Source organism: Podarcis erhardii (genome assembly GCF_964252035.2).
Source record: "Podarcis erhardii genome assembly, chromosome: 7".
Lineage (NCBI taxonomy): Eukaryota > Metazoa > Chordata > Lepidosauria > Squamata > Lacertidae > Podarcis > Podarcis erhardii.
The window spans coordinates 7,889,168-7,907,654 of record NC_138511.1 but is presented as its reverse complement, the minus strand read 5'-3'; the positions used below and the strand labels follow the sequence as shown (position 1 = coordinate 7,907,654).

Here is an 18,487-nt window from a genome sequence, read left to right as displayed (position 1 = left end):
AAAAGGTCTTGTCCTTGCTTTGTTATTTGTTTGTCAGGACTAATGTATGAGCTGCACCACACTGTTAAATCCTTTCTAGCCTCTCCTCTGTTTATTATTTCATAAAATCTATGCACCGTTTGATCATTAAAAACAAAACAAAACCTCAAAGCAATTTACAAACAGAATAAAACAATAAAATTACTAGTAAAAACCCTAAAGCAAAACAATAAATTGAGAACAGATTAAAAAATATAGCAATATTCTACATGTCTGGGTAGCCTTGTCTAAACAAAAATCTTCTGGGCACAGAACCAGAAAGAGTATAGTGGACGCGCCTATCTGATATCAAATGGCAGGGAATCCCAGAGTGTAGCCGCTGCCACACTAAAAAATCAATTTCTTACAAATATGAAATGAGTATTATATGGAACCTGTAACAGTGCCAGTTCTGTCAATCGAAGCAATCGAGTGGGTGTCTATGTGCTAAGATGATCTTGCAAGTAGTGCAAATCTCTGAGCAAAGGTGTTCTATGCTGACAAGGCCTCACTCTATGTCAGCAATCGTGCTGCAGCATTCTGCACTAACTACAGCTTCCAAATCAAGCGCAACAGAAGCCCTACATAGAGTGCAATGCAGTGTTCCAGTCCGGAAGTAACCAATGCAGGAGAAAGAAGTCTTGAAGTTCCAGTCTTGAAGTAACCAATGCAGGAAAAAGTGAGAAATGCTCACTAAGAAAACGTTTGGATGAGGATAGAGGGCCCTCCCTGGCACATTCCTCCTTCAAAAAAATAAAAAGACACTGCCCAGCCACTTCTAAGACAACAGACCACAGGCACTGGAAGAGAAATCTAGCAATCTACTCTTGAGACTGCACATTATTCTTCCTCTGAGCCAGACTGGTCCTTCGGGTAACCGCACATACAACCTGCTGAAAGAACACAGAAGAAGCTTCTGGATCAGGCCAAGGACCCATCTAGTCCAGCACCCTGTTCTCACAGTGGCCAACCAGATGCCCCTATGGGGAAACTTGCAAGCAGGATTCAAACACAATCACATTTCCCCCCACTGTGGTTTCCATCAGCTGGAATTCAGAAGCATTGCTGCCTCCGAATACGGAGGCAGAGCATAGCCACTGTGGCTGGCTGCCATCGATAGCCCTCTGCTCCATGAATGTGTCTACTTCTCGTTTAAAGCCTTCCAAGTTGGCAGCCAACACCGCTTCCTGCAGGAGCGAGTTCCATAGTTTAACTATGTGCTGTGCGAAGAAAAATGCTCACTAAGAAAATAGCATGAGTAAAGGGTTTTATTTCATCCAAATCCAGCCAAGCTCCTGGACCAGCCACCATTGTGATGATAAGACCACATTCCCAGGGCCATGCCTACCTGCCAATCACTTATCAGTCTTCCTAATGGGTTTCAGTTGAGAATTACTTTGCATGGAAGGTGATTTAGACTTCGTTCTTTTCAAGGTCATTTGACAATGACCTGGTCGTGTCGGTCCAGCTTCAGGCATCACCCACAAAAGGCAGGCTGATAACAGGAACTCCACCAACCCGTTATTTCAGCCAGATCCATTTGTCGCCGGCCTCAGCGTTGTAGCCTTGTTCGTATTTACGTCCAGGAAGCTGCAGGAGAAAGCACAGAAGATCCATGAGAATAAGGGCACAGCTTCACTCTTGTCATCCCTTCCCTGAAAATGTAAGAGCAGGCCTGCTGGATCAGGCCAAAGCATCCTGTTCCCACTGTGGCTAGCCAGATGGCTATGAGAAGGCAGACCTGAGTGCCACAGCAGTTTCTTCCCTAACTTTAGATTCCCAACAAGTGACATTCAGAGGCATAAAGACTCCAGGAAAACAGGGAGAAGAATATTGTCGCTGTGGCTCATAGCCATAAACAATTCCCTTTTCAAAGGCGGTGGCTGCCACGACATCTTATGAGAGCCAATTCCACGGCGGCAGCACAGCATAAAAAAGTCCTTCCTTCGGCTTCTCCAATGTTTAGCTTCACGGCATGACCCCATTAGGGTAAAGGGACCCCTGACCATTTAGGTGCAGTCGCGGCCGACTCTGGGGTTGCGGCGCTCATCTCGCTTTACTGGCCGAGGGAGCCGGCATACAGCTTCCGGGTCATGTGGCCAGCATGACTAAGCCGCTTCTGGCGAACCAGAGCAGCGCACGGAAATGCCGTTTACCTTCCCACCGGAGCGGTACCTATTTATCTACCTGCACTTTGATGTGCTTGCGAACTGCTAGGTTGGCAGGAGCAGGGACCGAGCAACGGGAGCTCACCCCATCACAGGGATTCGAACTGCCGACCTTCTGATAGGCAAGTCTTAGGCTCTGGGGTTTAAGCCACAGCGCCACCCGCGTCCCTTATGACCCCATTAGGTTCTAGCATTATATGAGAGGCAGAGAAAGCTGCTCTCATTCCACTTTCTCTATACTATGCATGGTTTTATACACCTCTTGCCATGTTCTCATCACACACACACACACACACACACACACACACACACACACACTTACACACACACACTCTTCTTAAGTGTGTTGTCATAATAAAATGTTCCTTTCTCCTTGAAAAAAGCCTGACCTAGTGGGCATGAGGTGGTAGCCATCCTTCATAGCGAGCTGTTCCAGCTTCATGATATTTTGGTTGCCCTTTCTGAGCCCTCTGGGGGATGGCAACCAGAACTGAACACAGTTTTTCAACGTAAGGTTTTTTTAGCAGGCTGTAGAAAACACTGACCCCGCAAACTTATAATGGACTGATAGCCATTCCCTCTCCTCTCTGGTTCTCTCATAAGAACATTAGAAGAGCCTGGCTACTGGATCAAGCCAATGGCGCATCTAGTCCAGCTTCCTGTTTTCACAGTGGCTAGCCAGATGCCTCTATGGGAAGCCTGCAAGCAGGATCTGAGAATGAGAGCTCTCTCTCTCCTCCTGGGGTTTCCAGCAAGTGGCATTCAGAAGCATTGTTGTCTCTAACTGTGGAGGCAGAGAATAGCTAGTAAGCCATCAACAGCCCTCTCCTTCAGGAAATTATCCAATCCTCTTTTAAAGCCATCTAAGTTGGTGGCCATCACTGCCTCCTGCGGGAGAGCCAAAGTTTAAGTGCTGTATGAAGAACTGCAGCTGCAAATCTCCAGAGAATTCTTTTTAAGAAAACTGCAAGTTTCAGAATTCTTGGGGGGGGGGGATTGGGCACAAGTTATTTTTTTATAACAGTGTACATTTTTAAAAAATAATTTTTATATTTATTCTATTAAAATAATTCAATATTAATACATATTACAAACAAACGAACATACATTTCATACAATCCTTAAAAATATTCATACATACCCACACTCAATCCCACACACACTTTTCCCACCACCATCCCTCACCCCACCCTTGTGTTAGACCTCCAATCTACTCAATTGCAATTTCTTTCCACTTCTATTACTTTCTTTCACACACTTCTAAACCAACTTTCTACTTCTTTTTCTGTTACACATAGTTATCCATCTTATTTAGTATTTCAGTATTTATAACGGAACTTGTTTATTCTAACAGGAGTTCTGATTTTTCAATATGATTTTGCAAATATCCTTTAAACACCTTCCAGTCCCTGTCTATCTTCTCTTTTGAGATCCTTCCGATTTCTCCCATTGCTTTGGATATATTGTAATACTCCAATAATTTGGCAAGCCACTCTGTTTTTGTCGGTATTATACCACTTTTCCACTTTTACATTTTTTTGTGTACAAAATACCACCTCTCTAAGACTACAGATCTAAAAGGTGAGCTGTTTGAGGATCAAATAACCTCATTTTAAAAATTGCTAAATTGAAAAAGACGGGTGGTTATGTACAAGGCACCTGAAGTATCTGAGCATGAAACCAAAAGAACACTGACAAGATGAAGGTTCACAGCCCATCACCGTGAATAAGTACCAGCATGCTGGACCTTAAACCTTAAATATGCATGATGTCTCTTGGGAGTTCCTCTTCTGCCACCTTCCAAAATTACATTTTACTGTACCACCACTGAATGTTCTCCTCTTACCTCCTTGTATTCAGTAAATGCTTTGTCAGCATCGAGGCCTCCCACTGTGATTTCAGGTATGTAGAAAGGGAGAGTGGTTGGGAGGATCACATTGTACTTGTCCTGTGCCCTAAGATGCAAAAAAATAACAACAGCAACTTGGTTATGCTTACTGAAAAGGCAGCAGCTTTTGTGATTCACACTGGGGGGGGGGGCAAGAAAAAAATGACAGGTGCTCCTTTCAATCTATCAACATCAGAGTTTACCACCCACCCACCCAAAAGCAGTTCCACAGAGGGGGATAGAGAGACAGCTTTTCTTCTTCCTCGGCTTGAATTAAGTACCAGCTTCAAAGGGTGCTTGCTGCCTCTCTGCATGAGTCACTACTCTGCTTTGCCTCGGCACAGGGTGGGCATCTCTACCTAGCAAATGAATGTCCCAATATCTCGGGCACAGAAATGCAGCTGTACTGTCCATAGGAGAGCCCACTGCACCTCTGTATGTCATTGCTCTTGGCTGCTAATCAGAGGGCATAAAAAACCAGGGTTAGCATCCCCCTGAGGGGAAGGCAATCCCCACTGTGAAGCACCTCCAACTTCAATCCTAGATAAAATAAAAAAATATCAATAGTATGCCTTGATAATCCAATTGGCAAAAATTTATAAATCAAAATCAAATACCTGTTGGAGATGCAAGAAAGAAATAGGAACAATGTTTCACATGTGGTGGGAATGCCGACCTATTAAACAATTTTGGAATGAAATGTATGAAGAAATCAAAAAGATGTTTAAAATAGATTTTAGTAAAAAACCAGAGGCATTCCTTTTAGGTATAATTACAAACGAAATTCATGGCAATCAAAGGAAAGTACTCCTCTATGCGACAACAGCTGCCAAAATGCTCATAGCAAAAAACTGGAAAGGGGGGGAAATCCCATCAATAAAAGAATGGGAAATTACCGGTAAACTTTGTGAATATATAAATTTGGCAAGATTCACAGCATTCTTAAGGGGACAATCAGACCAAAAATTAGCAAAAGAATTGGACTGTGTTAAAGAATATAAGAAAAAACATTGTTCTGGAGAAAGTATATCGGTATGTAACGAATGAAACTTTGCAGGGTTAAAGAAATTGAAAAATGGTGCAAAAAGTATAAAGATAGAGGTAATTTACATTAGACTCAACAATTCAGAAAGATTAAAAATTTTGAGGTCTCAAAACAGAGGAAGTCAATATGTACGTAAAGATTATTATGATGGCATGGTTTTCTTTGTAGGTGTGGTTTTGTTTTGGGTTTTTTCTTCTTCTTTTGGATTTTATTTTTGTAATTTTTGTTGTAATTTTGCATTGGGGGGGGAAAGATACAGTGGTGCCTCGCAAGACAAAAAGAATCCATTCCGCGAGTCTCTTCGTCTTGCGGTTTTTTCGTCTTGCGAAGCAAGCCCATTAGCGGCTTAGCGGCTTAGCGCTATTAGCGGCTTAGGGGATCAGCTGATAAGCGGCTTAGGGGATCAGCTGATAAGCGGCTTAGCGGATCAGCTGATAAGAGGCTTAGCGGATCAGCTGATAAGCGGCTTAGAAAAAGGGGGGGGGGGAGGGAAAAAACCCCGCAGGAACTCGCAAGACATTTTCGTCTTGCGAAGAAAGCCCATAGGAAATTCGTTTTGCGAAGCACCTCCAAAACGGAAAACCCTTTCGTCTAGCGGGTTTTCCGTCTTGCGAGGCATTCGTCTTGTGGGGCACCACTGTAATCCAATATATAGGAAACATTGCTGTATGTATTCAATTCTGAAACATTAAAGCTGTGCCACGCTCCACAGCAGGAGGCGGCTCTGAGATGCTTCTGTAGCAAGAGATGCAACATGAAAGGAGACTAGTTAGACTAGTTAGAAAGTCCATCCTTACAGAACCCTCAAGTGATGAAAAGAGACGTCGTCCTGTTCGGGCCAAGGTCCCTTGTTGAACTTCAGGTACTCAATATCTTCTATCACCTGCCAAGAGAAAAGGATTAGCATCAATGCAACCAGTCAGCTTGCCACAAGGACATCTGAGCTTCTTTGCTACCACAAGGCTGCAAGGCCAAGATAACCAAGGGGTATATGCTGCACCACAGACGTTAAAGTATGGAGTTTAGATGGGTTTTTAAAAATCAGTTTAACCTGGAGAATGAACTGGAATGAAATGTGGTGGAAAGTCTAAAACAGGCACACCCAACCTGCTGCCCTCCAGATGTTTTGGCCTACAACCCCCATGATCCCTAGCTAGCAGGACCAGCAGTCAGGGATGATGGGAATTGTAGTCCAAAACATCTGGAGAGCCGAAGGTTGGGGATGCCTGGTCTAAAATCTGCAACAAGGAACTCCATTAAGTGCAGAGTTCAGGCAAGGTGATTAGAAAGGAAATGAGAGACTGAGCAATTCCTGTTCCCAGCAAGCCAATATCCTGTAACTCACCCCCCCCCCCATATTTTGGTTTACAGTACAATCAAATCTCTGCCTTGCTTGGAAGGTAAGGATGGTCTGTGTAGGGGGCAGTTCCAAGGAACTGGTTCAGATATACACGTTTTTGCATCTATATGCCATCCCTGGAATGTAATGCCCCCACCACAAGACACGATCATACTGTGATTTGCCTACCTTCCCAGGGGGAACACAAACTGGCTAACAGTTCAGCATCACACACACAGAAAAATAATAAATCACAATATTAATAACTTCATAGCATAGACACCACTGCAGTATCACCAAGGAGGCCATCTGAGAACTTCTGCGTGCAAAAGCGGTGTTCTTCCATTCAGCTGTGAGCCCTCCCTTTGATCACTTGCAGGGGAAAGGACACTCCTCTGAACCTCTCTGGAAGTCGAAAGGACAAATTCTTGCCACCTACTTCCTACAGCTCCCCCAATACTCCAGGGGAAGAGGTGAAGGTGCATGTGTGATAAAACACACCAAGAATTCAAGGCCTTTTGTAAGCTTAATGCAACCCTTGCCCCAGGGACAGCCATGTTGTATTTCTTAAAATCATAGAACTGTAGAGCTAGAAGGAACCCCAAGGGTCATCTAATCTAACCCCCTGTAATGCAGGAATCACAGCTAAAGAATTCCTGACAGATCGATAAAACAATAAACACATCTCAAAACCAATTCAACAACAACAATCTTTATTTACTGTCCAGAGACCCAACAAATCGTTACAAAGCAATACACAATTCATAGAGCCTACCTCCAGGATAAACAAGCATTTTGTTCAGAATATAGGGATCATTGGTTCTTGCAACCACCGATAAAAACTTTGCCACTGCTAATGTTCTAGCATTTGTTCGGTCTTCCAATAGGAACCTGACATAGTGAGCCTCTGATTTTCCCGGGAAAGGTACCAGCAAGGGTAGTATCAGTTCGGCCCTGGCTTGCTCATATTTCGCGCAGTGCAGCAAAATATGTTTTATGGAATCGATGTCTTGAGCACACGAGCAAAGTCTGTCCTGGTAGGGAACTCCTCTCAACCTGCCATCCAACACTGCAGAAGGAAAGACGTTTAGTCTGGCTTTGGTGAAAAGCCTTCGATAGTTTGGTGCTGTCAGGTTTTTAATGTAAGATGTTAACTTAAAGACATGCCCATATTGTAGCCCTACTGCCAGCGGACTACAGACTGCATGTGATTGAGATGTGCATTATCCCATAATCTTTGCTTTAACATCTTCATAACCCAGGTAATACGGTTGGGGGGGGGGAGGTGACAGACCAATAGAGGTGGCTTTTTTAGCCATGGCAAAACCAATTCTGATATGGATGCTGACTGGGAAATTCCCTACTTGAAAGGCTTGCTGCACAGAGACCTGTCAGCTTCTAGCTGATGCAGTTAGTTCACTCCCACTTCCACGGAAACCAAGAGGGAGGAAATACAATGGAATAAAGGAGAAATATCACACACACACACCCGCCCTGGCTAGAACGAGCAGGCAGGGGGTGTTGGAAACAACATGCTCTGCTAGTCTAGTTGCACTTCTCTGAACATGCCCACTTTATTTCATCCTTCCTGAACCTGTCAAAGCAAAGCTGGAAATATGGACAATAAACACACAAGCAGCCTCCACCACCATCAGAGCAATGGAAGGGATCCTGCAAAAGAGGTCACACAAAGAGAGAGAGACAGCTCATGGCAACTTACTTTTTCCACGTGTTCAGCCTCGCTTGTGGTATACTGCAAGACCTCAGAAGTCTCACTAGAAGGAAACAAGGTAACACTAAATCACTTTGTTTGATATGGAGGAAAATAATAATAGTAATAGTAATAATAATTTATTATTTATACCCCGCCCATCTGGCTGGGTTTCCCCAGCCACTCTGGGTGGCTCCCAACTGCATATTAAAAACAATACAGCATCAGACATTAAAAACGTCCCTAAACAGGACTGCCTTCAGATGTCTTCTAAAAGTCAGATAGTTGTTTATTGCCTTGACATCTGCTGGGAGGGCATTCCACAGAGCAGGCACCACTGCCGAGAAGGCCATCTGCCTGGTTCCCTGTAACCTCACTTCTCACAGTGAGGGAACCGCCAGAAGGCCCTTGGCGCTGGACCTCAGTATCCGGGCTGGATGATAGAGGTGGAGATGCTCCTTCAGATATATAGGTCCGAGGCAGTTTAGGGCTTTCAAGGTCAGCACCAACACTTTGAATTGTGCTCGGAAGCCAATGAAGATCTTTCAGGACCAGTGTTATATGGTTTCGGGAAACAAGAGGCAACCCCAAATCACATACTGCATGTATGTCATGGAGTCGCTACAGAATGTGCCATATCCCAGAACTGCAGGAGAGATGAGAATGGATTCTGGAGGGGCAGCAGGACATATCTGGGGTAACACAACAACCTTTTAACAACATGCTTGGGAGACGGTGGGGTGGAGGGCGGCAGCGGCAGAGAGACACAGCTGTAATCACAGATTTTGGTGAGGCTCGTTTGACAACAAGATGAGCCTTTAGTGTCATTGGCCCAGTCCTGTGGAATGCCCTGCCACTGGAGATTCAGCAAGCACCTTCTGTGCCAACTTTTAAATGCCTGTTGAAAACTTTTCCATTCTGCCAGGCCTGTGCAGGCAATTAACAACACACCCCTCCACAATGGTTAACTGATAGCTCTTTTTAACTTCTTTATGACTTTTATTGTATGGATTTATGTTTAACTGCTGTGATAATTTTTTTTTATGATGTAGTGGTACATAACATTTTTATAAAAAATAAAGAAATAAATACGGAAGGGGAAAGTTACAAAATCATAGAATTGTAGAGTTGGAAGGGACCCCCTGCAATGCAGGAATCAAGAAGAACTAAATATGCCTTGAATGTTTTCAATAGCACAGAAAGGCGAGATATAAATTGTTTTATTAAATAAATTCCAATTTGCAGAACGATAGCCTAAAAACATACAAGAAACAAAATATTAGCTAAAAGTAAGAAACCCCTTATTGAAATGGATTAAGTTAAGCAAGTACAGGAGTTAAGAGGATCCAGAGCAGAAACAGAGAGGTGCAGCAAAACAGATTTTTTTAAAAAGAAGTAATTAAGTTAATCTCTTCAAAGGTAATTTATATACTGTAAACTGGAAGTGTCTGAAATAATGTGGCAGAAGTAAAGGTAAAGGAACCCCTGACCATTAGGTCCAGTCATGGCCGACTCTGGGGTTGCGGCGCTCATCTCGCTTTACTGACTGAGGGAGCTTCCAGGTAATGTGGCCAGCATGACCAGAGCGAACCAGAGCAGGGCACAGAAATGTCCTTTATCTTCCCACCAGAGTGGTATCTATTTATCTATTTGCACTTTGACGTGCTTTCGAACTGCTAGGTTGGCAAGAGCAGGGACCAAGCAACAGGAGCTCACCCCGTTGCGGGGATTTGAACTGCTGACCTTCTGATCGGAAAGTCCTAGGCTCCGTGGTTTAACCCACAGTGCCAGCCGCGTCCCTAATGTGGCAGAAAAGAATGCGTAAATTGAGTTGTTTGGAAAGCAAAATTAACGAAGATGTAGTTTTGGACAGGACAAGAAGGGGGCAAAAAAAAATGCAGTGTGAAGAGGAAGAACCAACTAGGACAGGCCACACCTGAAGATGTGGGAGTAGAAGTCCAGAAGCAACTTAAAATTGGGCAAAAAGAGTGCAGCCAGATGTGAACCTGGAAAGGGTGGCACAAGGCAGAGAAAGAAGATCAAAGAGGGTTAAGACAGATCAGCCTATGAATGGAAACACCCAAGAGGGAAGCACCATCGAGTTCTTTTATTTCAGTCCTTTGACAGAGAGCAAAGCTGAGATTTGCACTGTAATTTCTAAGGCCAATCATACATTAAAAACCAGAATACAAACAGCATGACACAAAGCTGCTGATGTACAAGCAGCTTTACTAAACAGTGCTTGTTTCATGTTAACACGTACTAACCTTATCTGAGGCAGGAAAGATTTCTTGTAGCCATCTTCAATGCTCTGAAGATACGCAGGTGATACTTTCTTTTCATACGGCTTTAAAATAAAATAAAATCACGCATTCAAACTCAATGTGACTGAAGCTACTGCTGCTTTATTCATTTGACCAGCTAAAGTCATTTAACTATCACCTTTACTATAACATCTAGAATTTCCAGAGAGGCTCCAAAATTATAAAGTTGAGTATTTGTACCAATGCAGTGCTGATCAAAGTCAGAAGATGCACTTTTGTCCAGGCAGGTCTTTCCCTCTTGCCCTTTAGTAATACCAGTAGGGAAGGGATGAAAAGTCACACCACAAGACGATTCTGTAACATTATTATTTATTTATTGCTTTCCTACCCCACCGTTTCCTCCAAGGCACTCAAAGTGGCATACATGGTTCTCCCCACTCTGCTAGAGCAGAAGGAGATGGAAGTGGAACCACTCATTCCTTCCACTCAGCTGAGATTAGCTCCTCTCCCCCACCCTGAAATGTTCCAATTTCACCTGGCCATTGTAAGAAGAAACCATGCAACTTTTAACAACCAGTGTCTGGGTTTGCTTGTTTTCCTCTTCCCTCCTCATCCTCCTTTCCTTTTGCCTTGTATGTTTCAACTATAAACCCCTGGGGCATGGACTGTCTTGTTTTATCGCCTTCTGTAAACCACTCTGCAAACCTTTTCAGCTCAAGAGGTTGGCAAAAATGCTTTACAGTCATACCTCAGGTTACAGACACTTTGGGTTATGCACTGCGCCGAACCCGGAAGTACCGGAATGGATTACTTCCGGGTTTCGGCACTTGCGCATGTGCAGAAGAGCTAAATTGCAACCCGTGCGTGCGCAGTTGCAACACTGTGGGTTGTGAACATGCTTCCTGCACAGATCACGTTCACAACCCAAGCGTCCACTGCATATAAATAAGGAAGCAAGCCGACTCACAGAGTTAAAACGTAATATATTCCTCCTTTATTTGTTATTTTGCCAAGGTGATAAAGCTGAATGTGCACAAGTTAAATGTGTATAAGTTGCAGACTTATTGAACACAGTATTATTCGCCCGCCCAAACCAAGCATACCTTGCCTCTCTCTTCAATCCTTTTCATTACTTCTGAGACAGGTACGTCAATATAAATGGTCAGGTGAGGGGGCAAGAAATCAGAAAGACTAAGATCCTTCATTGTATCGTAGTGCTCCACGCCTAGAAAGAAAGCCAGCAAGAGAATGTTTTCATCAGCTAAAGGCACATCTTGTTTCAGGCAGAGAAAATGGAAAGTTTTACACCAGCTCTTCAAACCACTGTGTAGCAGATGCGTACTGAAATGTACCACTGTATCACATTGTGCCTGTGAGACCACCTTTGGAGAGTCAAAAAATTAAAAATCGCTTGCAGATGACCCAGCAAGTCCCCTTCTCCTGCCACAACTCTCTCTGCTCCCTCATTCTCCTACCCAAAAGCCAGGAAGATCTGTGGTTAGATCAGCACACACCAAGAACACAGCAACTCTTTGTACAAGGACAAGCCAAGGAGCTCCCTCATTGCCTAGCTCAGAGGTCATAGTGTGTCTGCCTTGCAAGTAAAAAGTCCCAGATCAATTCCCTGCATCTCCAGGGAGGGTTGGGAGAGACTCCTACTCAACAGTAAGTTCCTTCTACTTACATGATGATGCAATATCGCAACCCACCCCCCAAACACACACACAAATACCACAGTGGTCACGGGCAGAGCAGAGGGAGGTAAGTTTCAGGTCTGGGGGAAAAGTGAAGAGTACAATTGGGCTCCCCTGTTCCAGTCCTACCTTCTTCTAACAGGATTCGGGCCTTGTTTGTTCGCCCCCCATAATCCAAAGCAGTACCGATGATGGCTGGGTTATAAATCTTTTAAATAAATAAAAAATTCAAACGATGACTTACACCTCTTGTGGATGTAGCCCTGCTTATACATCGCCTCCAAGAACACAAAGTCACTGTAGGGGGAGCGCTCCAGAACCACTCCTTGCCCTGAAGTTAAACAGGGATCACAACTTCAGATTGAGACACACCATCACATATTATTCATACAAGTTATGGGGTTTGGGCTTAGAGCGAGGTAAGTTTTTATTTAGGCAACCTTTATTTAAAGCTTGTGCTCCTCAACGCTGCTTCTTATTATGATTTTCTCCCAGTTTGCAAAGCAGCATTATGCAGGCAATAATTAATTTCTTGACACCACATCCTAAAACCCACATGTTCAAGGTCTGCTAATCACAGGAAGAACCTGCAGCTGTATCTTAAAGTTGGCAGGAAGTGCAGTGCTCTGTTTTGGCAAACCACTCAACCCTCCAGATCATATTTGTTCAAAATACCTTTGAAGAAGTACAGTACAATCAGATCTTATACAGGAATTATGTTCCAGGGGTGGCACATATACGCAAAAATGTGCGTACTCAAACCACCCTATTTACTCTTCTGGAAACGGGTAGCAAACAGGCCTTGCCCACCAAGCAAGGCAGAGAACTTTTAAGTGGGCAAGGCCAGCTCAATGTGTTAGCTCTGGGGTGCATCTGCATGGCCATCCGAGCTCTCATAAGATCTCACAGGGCTGTCCCCAGACTTCCAAAGCCAGCATGCCGAGAAAGCCTAGCCCAGAAAGGAAGGTAGAAAGTTTAAAAGCTCTTTTTCACCCCTGAAAAAACATGTGTGCATTTAATTTGCTAAATTTCAACCAGCCTGTCTTCAATCATGCAAGTTGCAATTGCACAAGTACCGCTTCTCAAAACGTTCTAGTCTTCATCAACCTGGTATCTGCAATGTCCAAGAAGCTTGCAGCCAATGAGACTTGTAATCCAAAACATCTGGAGGGCACCAGGTTGAAGAAGACTGAAGAACCAACTATGGCTGGCTGCTGCCCTGTGCATTCTCAGTTATGTTTTTTTTTTTTTTGGCCACATTTTCTCTAAACAGAATCCAAATTTCAATTAGTAAGTTTATTTAGGAACAAAAGGAACTACATTACCTGTGGTCAGCAGGTGTTCCAGGGCATCAGCATACTGTAGGAGGCGGTTACTGAATAACCAGGCTTGAAGCCGATATGAGTTTCCATCTGGGTGTTTAGGACTGCTGTAAAATTTCTCCAGGCTACAATTACCGCTGAATTTTGAATCCAATATTGTTCTATCTCCTGTGACCCTGTCCACATAATGAATATCTGCTTCTGGAAAGTATCGCATACCTGGAAAGATATTGATGTTCATCTTAAGCCACTACAGAATACAAGCTGAATTGTGTCTCTATACAGAGGTGCCCCGCAAGACGAATGCCTCGCAAGACGAAAAACCCACTAGACGAAAGGGTTTTCCGTTTTTCGAGGCGCTTCGCAAGACGAATTTCCCTATGGGCTTGCTTTGCAAGACGAAAACGTCTTGCGAGTCTTGCCCCTCCCCCCCTTTTCTAAGCCGCTAAGCCACTAATAGCCGCTAAGCCGCTAATAGCGCTAATCCACTAATCCGCTAATAGGGATGCTTCGCAAGACGAAAAAACTGCTAGACGAAGAGACTCATGGAACGGATTATTTTCGTCTTGCGAGGCACCACTGTACACATGCAAGGACTTTCTTTACATTATCTACGCAGCACTCTTCAGCGACGTTCCACTCCAAGCCCACTTTTCAGAAGTGAACCAGTGCAAGACAACTGGAGGTCTCTGTCTTTAAAATAGTCTTCTCAAATCCCATCTTCTCCAGATGGCCACTGCTGTATATTTATTTATTTTATACACCTTATGTCCTGAGGGATCAGGATGGATCAAAGTGTAATATAACACTAAGACACCCATTATCTAGGATATTAGAAGTTGATTAAAAATCTTTTTTGTCAGTTTAGAAAGTGTTTCTGATTAAAAACAGATTCTTCAAGTTATTAATTATGCTTAAAATAAGCAACCAAAATTCCACAGGGCTGACAGATACTTTCTCATACAAGGCATTTCTCCTCCTCCATCACATATTAGGGAACATCTCTTCTGAGGCAGCACTTGCCAAAACATAGACACACATTTATAAACAAAGATGGTTTGCTGTTTACAAAGACAGGCAGTATCGTACAATGGTTAGAGTATCAGACTAGGGCCTGGGAGAACAGGAGTCAAATACCCACTTGGCCATGAAGCTCACTAGGTGACCCAGGTCAGGTACTGCCTCACCTACCTCACAGGGTTGTTGTGGGAGATAAATGAAGAGAAGAAGAACTATGCACCTTAAGGTTCTTTGAGAAAAAGATGGAATATAAATGCAATGATGCAATAGTTCCATTTCGTCTCCAAACGTATGTAGATTTGACTCAGAAAATATAACTTGCAACTAGTTTGCTATGGTTTTGTTAATTGTGCAATAGGCCTATATGAAATGAACCCTCCAACCCAGAGCCAGCCATCAAAAGTCAACCAGAATGAAGAGGGCTGTCATTGATACATAGATAGTCTATGCTGCTTCCCAAAGAAGCAGCAACAGAAACTCACACCCAAAGCTCCGATACAAAAATTAAATAGAAACAGGGTGGGTGGGCAAAAAAATATCTCCCTCCTACACTTGAATAGCCAAAGACCTAGTTTAAGAGGAATGCTTTTGTCTCCCACCTAAAGATATGTAACAGTGGTACTAGGTGAGCCTCCCCCAAGGAGGGCATTCCACTACCCAAAAGGTTACAAATTATGTGTGGGTTCCAACAGCAATACAGAAGTACATGCCTAGCTTCTCTGCTACTTGCTGCGCAAGCTTGCCCTTGCCGCTTCGTAGATTGCCATCCACCGTGAAGACTTTGCTGTATTCATTCAACCTTGGAGTAGTTCTCTCTCCCAAAAAATATGCCAGCCAGTTATACCGTAGGCTGCACCGGGAACTCACATGAAGCCTTGCCTAGAAGGGAAAAATCAGATTGAATTAACTATATTTGGGATTTAATGTTTTGCCATATTAACATTATATGCAACAAAACCATACTGTGTATGTGGTGGTTGTTTTTTTGGGGGGGGGCACAGTATTGACCTAACTCTGACAGAACTTTTCAAAAAGAAACATTAGACGTCATTAGATAGCTTTATACCAGTTTCACCAGAAATGCAACAGAACACTATTATTTATTTATTGTTTATTAACTGCAATTACATCCCAACTTTTCCCCTCAAGGAGCTCCAGGTGGCATACTTGGCTCTGCTGCTTCTCATTTAATTCGTAAAACAACCCTATGGGGTAGGTTAGGCTCAGGGTCACACCCACTGAACTATGAGGCTGAGTGGGGATTTAATCCCTGGCCTCCCAGGTCCTAGTCCAATACTCTAACTACTATATCACACTGGCTCCCTACAATGAACAGAATTCTCCCCAATTATAGCTGAGCTTCCTTTCATTGGACTCAGCTATACAGCTGCAAACAAAACGTTTTAAGTGTGTTTTAAGTGCGATATAAGAATGTGACACAAGATGGCAATGGTGAGCTTATGGGAAATTCAATGTATTTCTAAAAACGCTTTTTAAAAAAGCATTTTCAAAACGGTTTTTATAAATGTGTAGATTCCACCATTAATACCAGCATATCACCAATTGTCACATTCACAAATTAAGATGGATTCAAACAATCATACAATGACTGAAATATTGCCAGCAACAACTTAATAGGCAAAATCTTCTATAGCTTCTGGACACCTTATGGGCCACCACCTCCCCTATCTACTGTCTTATCTGTCTTCTTCAATAACTGAAGTTCTGATATGTGTGCTCCCAACTAGCGGAAGTTCAACAGGAGCTAAATAGGATCAGGGCCCTCTCAGCAGGAGCACCAAAGTCTGACAATGAAGCCTGCAGAGGCCCCAAAGTGTCTTCAGACAACAGCAAACTTTATTTTGTCTCAAGATAAAGCAGGACATAAATATTTCAAACCAATACCATTGGTACCAACTAGAAATCTCAAGTTTCTGTCACACAAGAGATCAGTGTCACATTTCACATCAGTTACAAAGCTGACAGCTGATTTACCCCCTCTCCATATCATATTAAAAAAAGGACAATTATTAAAGAGCAAGGGTTTCTTGCAATATTAGCAACCTTATCTGAGGCATCTTAATGACTTTTCTATGTAAACCTACAACTCCATTGTATGTGTGTGTGTGTTTTTAAGCAACTGTTTAACCACGAGTCTTAAGCTCATTAAGTGATTCCCTAAATCTGCATTTAGCTAAAAGTACTACTTCTCTGAAACGAACTCCACACCGAAACCCCCTCAGAAAATGCCTCTTGTTTGCCGTCTACTGTAAACTCTCCAGATGGATGCTTACCTTTGGCAATGACCTTTACCTAAACCGCTTTGCGGCGGTATATAAACACAGTAAGTAAACAAGCAATCTGCAAAGCGCTGTTTTAAAAAGGTAAGAAAATTGAACATTGGGGGCGGGGCTGGGGCAGCTTTCAGTCCATTAATTCCTACAGTGGTTACTGTCGACACAAGCGATGCGGCCCCAATTCCAGCCCGAGGTGGGCCTGCTCGCCTTCCTTCCTCCCCGTCCACCTCTTTTTTTTTTTATAAGATATTTATTGAAATTTTCCAGAATAATACATTATAAAACAACAAAAAAGAAACAACAAAAATACAAAAAATATATATAAAAACAACTAAAAAACACATAAAATTTCCCTTTACCTATTTTCTTTTAACTTATTTTCCGGACCTCCTCATACCTCCCTTTCTTATATTCCAATTCAAATTATAAATTCAGCAAATCCTCACCAATAGTTTTTACTTAATTCAAAACCTTATTTTCCATATCTCTTAAAACATTACAGCTGGAAACCACTTAATTTCTGTCCAACATCATTCTAACATTCATTAATTTTACAATATTTCTGCAAATAGTCTTTAAACTTCTTCCAATCTTCTTCCGCCGACTCTTTTCCCTGGTCTCGGATTCTGCCAGTCATTTCTGCCAATCCCATATAGTCCATCATCTTCATCTGCCATTCTTCCAGAGTGGGTAGATCTTGTGTCTTCCAATATTTTGCGATGAGTATTCTTGCTGCTGTTGTCGCATACATAAAAAAAGTTCTGTCCTTCTTTGGCACCAATTGGCCAACCATGCCCAGGAGAAAGGCCTCTGGTTTCTTCAAGAAGGTATATTTAAATACCTTTTTCAGTTCATTATAGATCATTTCCCAGAAAGCCTTGATCCTTGGGCACGTCCACCAAAGGTGAAAGAATGTACCTTCAGTCTCTTTACACTTCCAACATTTATTATCGGGCAAGGGATAATTTTTTGCAAGCTTGACTGGGGTCATGTACCACCTGTAAATCATTTTCATAATATTCTCTCTTAAGGCATTACATGCCGTAAATCTCATACCGGTGGTCCATAACTGTTCCCAGTCAGCAAACATAATATTATGTCCAACATCCTGTGCCCATTTAATCATAGCAGACTTCACCGTTTCTTCCTGGGTATTCCATTTCAGCAGCAAGTTATACATCTTTGACAAAAACCTTAGTTTTGGGTTCTAACAATTCTGTTTCTAATTTCGATTTTCCCACCTGGGATCCAATTTTCTCGTCCAATTTATAAGCCTCCATTATCTGATAATAATGAAGCCAGTCTCGCACTTCCTCCCCGTCCACCTCGCAGGGTGGGAGCCTTGGGGGGGGGGGGCAGACACCGCCTCTCAGCCTAGCCTACCTCACAGGGTTGTTGTGGCAGAGGGAGAACCAAGGGCGGGCGACACCTTGAGCTCCTCGGAGGGGCAAAGGCGGGTCCACAAGGGAAGCCTTCCCCCCCCCCGCCCTTCCTACTCACCCCCCTGAGCCAGCTGAGTCCCGCGCGGGCCCTTCCAGCCCGCAGCACCGGCGCCAAGGACATGGCGGCCCTCAAGGGTAGCGGAGGCCGCTCGGCAGACAAGCGCAGCTCCCAGAGAGGCCGCCTCCCGCGCCGCCAAATCCGTCGCGCCCCGATGACGTCCCGCGGAGGCCGCGCCCCTTTCCGCCCCGCCCCCCCCCGGCGCTCTCGGATGGACCAAT

The 18,487-nt window shown here is 43.5% G+C and overlaps 1 protein-coding gene across 1 annotated transcript; it reads right to left on the bottom strand.

Annotated features, from left to right (window-relative positions):
* Positions 1-1,268: 1,268 nt before the first annotated feature.
* On the bottom strand, positions 1,269-18,421 carry NDUFA10 (NADH:ubiquinone oxidoreductase subunit A10). Its single transcript, XM_081868524.1, has 10 exons — positions 18,267-18,421; positions 15,180-15,348; positions 13,453-13,668; positions 12,372-12,458; positions 11,537-11,658; positions 10,437-10,516; positions 8,179-8,233; positions 5,917-6,002; positions 4,033-4,141; positions 1,269-1,608 (listed from the first exon to the last, which is right to left on the bottom strand). Exons 1-10 carry the CDS (start codon positions 18,327-18,329, stop codon positions 1,540-1,542), a joined length of 1,056 nt encoding a protein of 351 aa, XP_081724650.1. The 5' UTR covers positions 18,330-18,421; the 3' UTR covers positions 1,269-1,539.
* Positions 18,422-18,487: the final 66 nt, after the last annotated feature.

Bases quoted from the DNA above. Each gene is read 5' to 3' on its own strand.
- NDUFA10 (XM_081868524.1), bottom strand. From the start codon at position 18,329: ATGTCCTTGGCGCCGGTGCTGCGGGCTGGAAGGGCCCGCGCGGGACTC. The intron at 15,349-18,266 runs GTGAGTAGGAAG...TTTCCCTTCTAG, and splicing joins GACTCAGCTGGCTCAGGGGG to GCAAGGCTTCATGTGAGTTC. The intron at 4,142-5,916 runs GTAAGGATGGAC...TTTGCATCTTAG, and splicing joins TTTCATCACTTGAGGGTTCT to GGCACAGGACAAGTACAATG.